Source organism: Quercus suber, unplaced genomic scaffold (assembly GCF_002906115.3).
Source record: "Quercus suber isolate HL8 unplaced genomic scaffold, Cork oak 2.0 scaffold_67, whole genome shotgun sequence".
NCBI lineage: Eukaryota > Viridiplantae > Streptophyta > Magnoliopsida > Fagales > Fagaceae > Quercus > Quercus suber.
The window spans coordinates 672,629-683,045 of record NW_027069532.1 but is presented as its reverse complement, the minus strand read 5'-3'; the positions used below and the strand labels follow the sequence as shown (position 1 = coordinate 683,045).

Here is a 10,417-nt window from a genome sequence, read left to right as displayed (position 1 = left end):
GTTGAGGAGATATCACAAGCAAGTGTATAGAGAAATGTGGGGATAACAATCTCTAATTCACAATATGTTTGGCTAGGGTTTTCTCTCTGAAGCATTCCTCAACATTTGTGGGTAATGAGGGTTTATATAGGATAGGTGCAAAATGTATAAGTCAGTCAGTACAGGCTGGTAGAACAGCTTGTCTCGCAAGAAGGCCTTACCCGCGAGATACTCACGAGAGACAGCTGTCTCCACCTGGCCTGACTCTTCGCATTCCAGCACGTGCAGGGCACATGCTTCACTTCGCGGGAAGCTAGGTCGCAACGTACCTGCAAGAATCCTTCAGTCTTCCAAATGCTTGAGTCTTCACACACTCTCTCTATCACTCAACCCTTACAACAAATCGCACAATAAATACAGGATATAAACAATTGAAAATAGTTACAATCAAATTTGGCATGGAATAAAAGCCAACAAAATACATAGTTGTAAATAACAACTTTACAAGATGGAAGAGAGAGATAGGAGAAAGAGGACTATATAAGAGGGACCAATAAAACAGCAAGAAGAGGAAAAAAAGAGGGAAGCTCCTCGGACCAATGCCGAGGAGCAATTTTGGAAAGAATTTAAGTGCACTGGCCTTTAATGGTGATGGGTTCATGGTTAGGTTCCGTTTCCCTGCAAGGGTCAATTTCTTCAACCCGCTCTCTAGAAATATATTGTTTGGGACCTTACAAATTAAGTCCCTACAATTGGCGCCGTCTGTGGGGAGAATTTGTGCACTAGCAGGCGCAACGGACGATCGTCCCTAGGTAGTTAATTGATGGAAAGTTCGCCAAAAAAAAAAAAATAAAAGCACCATTGCAGAAAAGTAGAAGATTCAAAAGAAAAGAAAAGAAAAATAGTAGTATTTTATTAGATGAAAAAGAACTACAATATACAAACAAAGACTCAGACAGGCTTGTTTTAAATTCAACTCTACAAACAAAGGCCCAGACGGGCCTGTTTTAAAGCTAACTAAAGGGAAGGGGGCTGAGGCAGGCCTGTTTTAAGGCTACCAACAACCCCCAAGCCGGTGCAGTGGCGCTGGCACGAAGAGAGGAGCAGATGCAAAGGCGCCAGGCGGCCCTTCCCTGTGATGTTCCCTTGATTCTCTTCCAGCCTCACGGTGGTTGGTCGTTGGAGACGGCAACACTCTGGCACCAGACATGACGTATTCTTGCACGCTTCCACCAGCATGGGGGCGCCCCGAGGAAGAGCGTTATGTACTTCAAGGACCTCCCTTTTGGCCGCTGTGCATGGCACCATGAGGATGACGCACAAATTCGGCCATACCGGAGATCTAACGCGGGCTATAACTACGACGGCTCTCGGTTGATGAGGGAGGACTTTGGGCCTGTGCACCCTCACTCCCATCCAAGGCCACTCCATTTCTCCAAACTCTTATCACAATTTTGGCAGGGTTATTGAGGGGGCTCTAAAAGTTTAGAGGACGTGTTTCCTGGTATATTAGAGGGTTCGTGGAGTGTAGAAAGACATTTCCCCCATGTAGCCTTAAATAGGGGGTGAAGATTGATAGGAATTTATGTACGCAGAATTCGAAAAGAGAATTATCGGCGACATTAATCCTAACCAAATTCCAAGGCGCTTATCAACCGTTTGATCTGCATCAGTCCAAGAAAATGTTAATGAGAGTGCGCCTCGTGTGTTGAAACGTCAAGCACGGAACGTGAACAGTCAGGAGGCGCCTCATAATTGATGAGGGCAGAAACTTAAAATGAAGGCGGTGTTATTGCCACGTGTAAGGTTAGAGTCCCAAACCAACCTCTCCCGGGGCACTGCGGGGTCAATAGTCCAATCCATACGATGCCCCACTTCCGATAAGGCAGGGCTGAGGACACGATCGTGCCAAAACTAGTATGGCCAACGCTAAGGATAATCTCCTTCGCCCAATACCTGGGTACTAGACAGAACCAAGGTATTGCATGGTCCTCGGACTCAAACCTATAGGGAAACTAACCACGTAAATATACCTGGGTACTAGACAGAACCAAGGTATTGCATGGTCCTCGGACTCAAACCTATGGAGAAACTAGCTACTTACAGAAGAACAGAAGTGTTAGACAGAACTAAGGTATTGCATGGTCCTCGGACTCAAACCTGCGGGGAAACTAACCACTTAAATATACCTGGGTACTAGACAGAACCAAGGTATTGCATGGTCCTCGGACTCAAACTTATGGGGAAACTAGCTACTTACAGAAGAACAGAAGTGTTAGACAGAACCAAGGTATTGCATGGTTCTCGGACTCAAACCTGCAGGGAAACTAACCACGTAAATATACCTGGGTACTAGACATAACCAAAGTATTGCATGGTCCTCGGACTCAAACCTATGGGAAAAGTAGCTACTTACAGAAAAACAGAAGTGTTAGACAGAACCAAGGTATTGCATGGTCCTCAGACTCAAACCTGCGAGGAAACTAACTACTTAAATATACCTGGGTACTAGACAGAACCAAGGTATTACATGGTCCTCGAACTCAAACTTATAGGAAAACTAGCTACTTACAGAAGAACAGAAGTGTTAGACAGAACCAAGGTATTGCATGGTCCTCGGACTCAAACCTGCGGGGAAACTAACCACTTAAATATACCTGGGTACTAGACAAAACCAAGGTATTGCATGGTCCTCGGACTCAAACCTATAGGGAAACTAGCTACTTACAGAAGAATAGAAGTGTTAGATAGAACCAAGGTATTGCATGGTCCTCGGACTCAAACCTGTAGAGAAACTAACCACATAAATATACCTGGGTACTAGACAGAACCAAGGTATTGCATGGTCCTCGGACTTAAACCTATGGGGAAACTAGCTACTTACAGAAGAACAGAAGTATTGGACAGAACCAAGGTATTGCATGGTCCTCGAACTCAAACCTATGGGGAAACTAACCACTTAAATATACGTGGGTACTAGACAGAATCAGGGTACTGCATGGTCCTCGGACTCAGACTTATGGAAAATTAGATATTTGCGGAAGAGTAAAAGCGTTAGGTGGGACCGGGTTGTGGTACGGTCCTTAGACGCAAACTCGAAAGACAGCTGATTATCTCGTAAGACTAAGTCCAGAACAGAATCAAGGTATTGAGCAAAACATTAAAGTATAACAAGTAAAATGAAGCATCAATTAATGAGCTAGAAGCAAACCATTGAATATATCTTTCAAATATAAGGCATGTAGTTTCGTTACACGTCACCAAGGCGAAAAGCAAAATGAAATGAAAAAGAAAACAAATAAGAATGCCCCATGTTGTCACAATGGGGTGGTCCCACGAAATGGCTTACTCCCCCAACTCGCTGGGGGGTTTGTCTTGAAAAGCCTATTGAAAGACTTGGATTAACTACAAGGGACCCTGACTTGGGAAAGCTCCTTCAGGAGATCCCTCCAACACTCTGCGGGGCTCAGCCTCCTCAAAAGGTCCGCCAGCTGAAGATGTGTCCTCGGCAGTGTTGATCCGACTTTCACTGGCCGCTGGTAATACAGAACCTTCCTCGGAGGTGGTGGGGACCACCTCACGGATTGCGGGGGGGTAATATACCCTTTCTGCCCTCCTAAGGACTGACGAGGCATTAACTCCGGCTTGGTTGAGAGCTTCATCCCAGGTCTGGGAATAAAAGCGCCTGCATACTTCAGGGACTTGAGCCTTGAAGGTAGCTTCAGTCCTGGCCACCCCCTCAGCAAAGGCCTCTTCCTCCGCCTGCTCTACGAAGCGCTTTGCATCTATTCTTGCAAACTCAGCCAGATCGTTGGCCCTCACGGCCTCGTCCCTGGCATACTCGACAACACCCTTTGTCCAAACCGCCTCGGCTAACTTTTTCTTCAGGTCAGTAATGTCCTCCCTGGCAGACTGCAATTGGCTCTCGACATCATGCAAGCGCTTTGTTTGATCCTCGGCCTGCCTCATGGCCGCGACTAGGTCAGAGGCCGCAATGTCCCTAGCCTTTGTCATCTCCTCAAGACTTTCAGTAGCCTTCTTCAAGTCTGCCTCAAACATCTTAAGGGTATTCGCAGCCTTCAAGAATTTATCACGCTCCTTTGCTAGAGCGCTACCCTGGCCGTCGACCTCCTCATCCAGCCTGAAAATAGCCTAGATAGCCTGCCAACCAAAGTAAATACGCCGTAAGAGGAAGGGGAGGTGCCAGGTAATAAAATTCAAACGAAATAAACAAGTATCAGATGTCTTACCATGCCCAGGTATCTCTTGAGATTTTCAGCAACCTCTGGCCCCCTCATGTTTCCAAGGTCAGCCATGTCGGCGGGAAGGAGAAGGGATCTTTCCAGGTCATCGGCTACCCGAACCCCCTTGCCTCCTCGGAAGTCCTGTATAGTAGTGTCATCCCTTAAAAATTTTCCATGGAGCATGGCAGCGGGCAGCCAGGCCTGGGGCTCGGACGGTTGAATAATTTCTTTCCCTTTTCGCTTACCACCCAACCTCAGTTGCTTAGAGGGTCGTCGGGCTTCATCCTTCTCTGGAGAGGGATGGGATCTGTCCCTATCCACTGGGTCTTTGCCCTTGGAAGACTTCTTCCTTTTTGGTTCGAGGGGCTCAGGCGGAGATTCTGAGATTGGACAGGTGGGTAAAGACCTGGCGTACGCAGACGAAGGCTGAGAGCTGGGTGGCGGAGGTTCAGGTTGTGACCCCATCGGCACCCCCTTCCCAGACTTGCCCTCGAGTAGGTCAAGAACGCTGATCGAGGGCTGTCTCGTTGGACCTATCTCGATTTGGGTATCAACCCTCGGGTTGATCAGCTCTGTCGAATACACCGAACTCGTCCTCGGGCGAGCTTAGTTTGACAACTTCCTCTCTTTCCTCCAGGCTCCCTTCCTCGGCCTCTGCCGCTTTATGGGACAATGAAGAGCCTACCAACGGAGTGCCTTCCGAAGTAGAAGATCCTTCGGAAAGTGCAAAACCGTCCTCTACCACAGCGATTCGCCTGAGCCGAGGATCTTTTGGGCGGCTCTAATCGGGTTATCAGCCTTGTTCAGAAGAAGCTCCTCCCTAAGAGCGGTTTCCAGGTCCTTCTTGTTGACCAGAGGAAAATGACGCGCGGAGGCATGCGGATTTGCAAAAAGATAACCAAACCTCCTATGATCAATCAACCAAGGAAAATTCTGTGCTACAGAAAGTAGAAGACTTACATAAATGGTGAGATTTTCCTCTGGCAAGCTTTTTACGTTGGAAGGGGGCGCTTGTTAATATGGAAATTGGACCAACTTCAGAATATATTCACCAAAGTTCATAAGCGCGCAAGTGAGGAGGCCAAGCGGTTCAAACGAATATTTATATCTCCAATTAAGGTTAACCAAATGTAGCTTCCCGCCCATAAAAGCAGGAAATCCCTGTCAGGGGATTACCATCACACCATCGGAAGAGGGAAACATGGAGCCGCCGAAATTTAATGCAAACGCGCACTGAGTCTCGAAACGCCAAAAACTTACATGGGGCAAACAACAAGACCCCAACGCTGACGTGGACCGAGGTTTAGCGAATCTTGTGGGGGCCCAGGAATATCAAAATCATCCTCCCCGTCTAAGAACACGGACAGCAGGATTTTGAGGGGCTATTGTGGGGCCCGAGGGCCTGGTAACCTCGGCCCACTTTACGTCCGGCCCATGGCCCATGCCGAGGAAGAAGGCTTGTCCGAGGAAGATGCGTGGGAGCCTATACTTTAAAAACTCCCGCCGAGGATAACCCTGTCCTCGGCGGACCGAGACTAGCTTCAAATGGGGAAACGGGCCCAGGACAAGTTGTCACCTCCGCTTTAAATGCACTCACCTAACCCTCTGACCGCACTAATGGAGATGTGACTCTTGGACAGGGCAACCTTGATTATTGTGAATTACTTGAGTACTGATAATGTTGTTGATGGGACATACAGTCAGAGGGAAAACGCATGGATGATCAACAGATGGAAGAGAGAGATAGGAGAAAGAGGACTATATAAGAGGGACCAATAGAACAGTAAGAAGAGGAAAAAAAGAGGGAAGCTCCTCGGACCAATGCCGAGGAGCAATTTTGAGAAAGAATTTAAGTTCACTGGCCTTCAATGATGGGTTCATGGTTGGATTCCGTTTGCCTGCAAGGGCCAATTTCTTCAACCCACTCTCTAGAAATGTATTGTTTGAGACCCTATAAATTGAGTCCCTACAGCAATAATAAGAGATAAAGTTGTCCCAAAATTAAAGGCCGAATACAATAAAATAAATCATACCAATTAAAGAAAAAGTATCAATAAAGCAAACAAATAATTTACACCATTATTTGAATATAGTAACTAGTGGTCAAATAATTTGAAAATAGATCCATTAATAATTTGTTAAGCAACACACATACAACACTAAAAGTGAATACTTGGCAACAATAGAGGGTTCCCTTCAAAGTTTTTTTTTTTTTCACATGTGAAACCTAAATAGAACTTTGATATGGAATATATTAATAGAGTTATCAATAGAGTTGTCTATCCTATTTATGTTGTTTTGGTGGGTAGAGATAAAGACAAAGAAAAAGATATTGATGATTTGTTTTATAGTTTACCTCAATTGCTTAAATGATAAGGGAAAATGGTTAAAATTGTCAATTTATAAATAATAAAAAAAATCATTTTTTTTAAGCTTGAGAATCTGAATACTCACATATTTTAAAGGGAATTCACATTTCTTGTTTAAAGGGAATCCACATTCCTAGTTGAGAGGGAATCCACATTCCCCTGACATCGAATTCTTTAGTGTGATTTACACCCAAACATGAAAATTTTTAAACATTCTTGAAAATCCTAAAACATTACCCTGTAACAAATGCTACATAACACACTCACCTTTAGTATATGGTTTTTTTAAAAATTTATTTTTAGAGGGAATATTCACGTAAAAAAAAATGTATATATATATATATATATATATTTTAGAAATCACCCCAATCGGAGACAAAAGTATACAATCTGCAACCAGAAGTGATAAGCCCAAAAGGTTGTCATAAAACTAAAAATTATTCTTTCTAATCATACACTTAAAAAAAAAGAAAAAAGAAAAAAATCGAATACATTCAATTAAAAGTTAACAAATAAGAATATGGTAGTTTGATTGTGATGGAGATAAACAATAATACATATACACTCTACTATATAAAATCTCATCCAGACTACTTGCAATTGACTTATTAAGCAACGAGAATGGAACACATTATTGAACTATCGGTATTAATTCAGTTATAAACATTTGCTTTTTATGTAGATATAATAAGAAAGTCCACTACAGAACCTGGGATGACTGCACGACTTCTCAACTCCTTGGATAATGCATCTACTTGCTCTTTGCTTGGTACCTGAGGTACAAAGGATGTTTAAGTATACAAAAACCTCTAAAAAGACAAAGGCAAAAGAAGGTTTCAGGGCATAGGCAATGAGTATTGTGTCCAAACTTGCAATTTAAGAATCTGAAGTCATTTGGCTTGAGACCACACATATAAGGTGAGCAGATACAACAAAAGGTTTCAGATTAAGCCTTAGTTCAAGTTATATGTAACTTCATCTATTTTCTTATTTTGATTACATTCTAAAAATATCATACAATGGCTTTTTGTCTCAAATCAAACACAAGAACAACATACCTTTCCTGTCAAAAGAAGCCAAAGAAGACCCTCAGGCAAAGGTTCTCCTTCAGGCTTTGCAGCTGGTAATACTTTCTGGCATTCAGGGATAGACAGACCTCTAAAGCGAATTCCCTGTAAAATTAAAAGCCTACCTTTCAGATCTATGACAGACAGAACTTATGAAATTTCCCAATAACTTATCAACTAACCATCAAATTCAAGCAAAAAAAGATACCAAGATTTAATATTTGAAATGTATACCTCATCTGGGTCAAGTAGTGAAGTTTGCCAGAGTAAACCGGTCATTCCTCTCATTCCACCAAGAACCTACCCAATCATGATAAACAGATAATTCAGTGAGAAGATGCAAAACATAATTTTATGTTACTCTGAGATTTTTAAGTTCTTTACAATGAAAGAAAGAAAGAAACTGTTGTAGCTCACTTCTGCCATCGACACTAGATAGGAATGGTAAAATGAACACAAATATCACAAAAGCATATTTACCATATCAACAGTGATATTTCCAAGCTGCACTTTTCCATGTTCTGCCTTAAGTTTCTTCAAGCGCTCCTGTAAACAAATAAAATCACAAAATAGAGAATGAACTTCTAATCAAAATCTTTGTTAACGAACATCACTAGCTACAATCACAAGTATAATCATATGTAGCATGTACAACTACTTTAGAACTGTCACACCAAAACAAACTGTACTTAGATACATGTTGACTCCTTGGCTCAAAACCTTCCTTAACAACCTACTCTATGAAATAGAAAGAGGGTAAGGGAGTCTAAACTAGCTCTTTAATCAAATGCGCACCCATTTTCCAAAATACTCAAAGAATGCAAAAAACGGATACACATGTTGTGCCGGTTTTGTAATGCAATTTCAAATCACACTACAATAATTTTTTTTAAAAAAATAATAATAATAACTTAATTGCACGAGCAAGGAGGAAAAGGAATCAAAATTAAAAATTGATAACGCATGCCTGTTGCTCAGGAATCAACTCCTCCAGCTGAGAACGTAGGTCCTGCACAGAGAGAAAAACAAAAAGAGACTAGCATGAGCGAGGTTACTTAAGGTAGAAATGGCATTAAAAAATAAGCTATGATTCCCAAACACGAGTAATTGTAAATCAATAACAGCCAATGAGCTCCAGCTCAAAAGGCACTTTCTTCTTCCAAAATATTTGGATAATAACTTTAATGAACAACAACCCTTGAGGTATGGTACAAAAAGTTGAGCACTTTGATACACAGGCATGTAGATGATAAGTACAAGTTATAGCAGTTGTCATATATAGAGTGGTTAAGCATACAGAAATTGTATGAAAATAGAATTAAAAGCTGTAAAAATCAAATCTTTTTTTATTGGTAAGTCACACACACGCAAGCATGTAATAGGTGTTGAACTCACAATGTGACCCTATATACCAGTGAGAATTAATTAGCGCAGAGTGATAGGGATATGAATGTGAGAAATGGGTTTGGTTTGGTGGTGCAGTGAATTGTATAGAGAATGAAATGAAAAAAGAGAATACAAGATCAGAGGAGGAGGACTGTATTTGAAGCCATCTGACTGAATCTTTGAGACTTGGCTGCTGCCCCTGCAATCAATCAATCCATCACAACATTTTATTATTCAATCTATATAAAAATCAGAGTAAATTGTTGATAGCTAAAAATGGAATACATACAAGACGAGAGCGGAGCTTGGAAAGCAAAGAGACGCTTCTGAACATTGCTTTTTTTATCTTTTATCTACACCCACAAATAATGGAGGAAAGGAAAACAACTATTTTTAGTATTAATAATAATAATAATAATAAAGGGGGGAAATTGGAATTATAGGATTGGATCAAGGAAATGGATTTGATTTAGAAAAATGAAAAATGGAAACGCAGAGTAGAGAGATTACCAGAAAGAAGGTCAGAGAGCTGAGAGAGACAAATAATGAAGAAGAGTTTGACACTAAACAGAGAGGGAGAAGAGGAGAAAGAATATATATATATAAATATCAATCAAAGGCTTCAAAGCTTTTACGGATCTTTATATCTAACCCTTTTCACCGACCGTGCTAGTTGTCTCGTCACAACACTCGACAACTCATGAAGGTTTTGTTTTTTTCTTATTTGGGGGCAACAAAATGCCATTTTCCAAATGACTCCTAAATGTTAATCAACTTTTTTTTAATAAACCTAAGTGTTAATACCTACAAAAATTACTAATATATATATTTATATATATATATATTTTTTTTTTGAGAAACATTTGCTCCTTACATTCAAATTTGCCTTTTTTCACGCCACCCTTCGTGATTATTTATTAATTAATATATAACTTTTTTTAGAAACTATTAATATATAATAACTTAATATTGCAACAATATATATATATATAACTTAGTAGCTTTTAGATTTTTGTTTTTTGCATACTATTTATCGCAATTACCACCAAAAAAAAAAGGCCATTAAGCAAAAAGTGGATCAAGAGGTAAGATTTTTTATGTAGCAAAAATTATTTCATATAGTCCTCTCTACAACTAGCTAGTAATATTGAGGCTTTGTTAGTTCTAATCGCAACTATGGGTCAAATTGAAGCTAATGTAGAACAACAATAAACTAAACTAGAGAAACATTCGAGTATTTTGATCTCGTTGATCTCCTTACCTAATCTCAACACCGTGCTAACAAGTTTGGCCTAAGAAGGAGATTAGGCCTTTGACTTTTGTCTCAAAAGGAAGATCAGCCTCCTATCAAAAAAAAAAAAAAAGGAAGATC

At 41.1% G+C, this 10,417-nt stretch overlaps 1 protein-coding gene across 1 annotated transcript; it reads right to left on the bottom strand.

Annotated features, from left to right (window-relative positions):
• Nucleotides 1-7,248: 7,248 nt before the first annotated feature.
• LOC112028079 (citrate synthase, mitochondrial) lies at nt 7,249-9,680 on the bottom strand. Its single transcript, XM_065772981.1, has 8 exons — nt 9,556-9,680; nt 9,335-9,398; nt 9,179-9,244; nt 8,627-8,668; nt 8,140-8,205; nt 7,894-7,959; nt 7,651-7,764; nt 7,249-7,365 (listed from the first exon to the last, which is right to left on the bottom strand). The coding sequence occupies exons 2-8, from the start codon at nt 9,377-9,379 to the stop codon at nt 7,267-7,269; spliced, it is 498 nt and encodes a 165-aa protein (XP_065629053.1). The 5' UTR covers nt 9,380-9,398; nt 9,556-9,680; the 3' UTR covers nt 7,249-7,266.
• Between the last annotated feature and the right edge of the window lie 737 nt (nt 9,681-10,417).

Excerpts from the sequence above, each read along its gene's own strand:
- LOC112028079 (XM_065772981.1), bottom strand. The coding sequence starts at position 9,379 with ATGTTCAGAAGCGTCTCTTTGCTTTCCAAGCTCCGCTCTCGTCTT. Across the intron at positions 8,669-9,178 it reads AGTCCTCCTCCTCTGATCTT|GACCTACGTTCTCAGCTGGA; the intron begins GTATTCTCTTTT and ends CTCTCTGTGCAG. Across the intron at positions 7,765-7,893 it reads CACTACTTGACCCAGATGAG|GGAATTCGCTTTAGAGGTCT; the intron begins GTATACATTTCA and ends TTAATTTTACAG.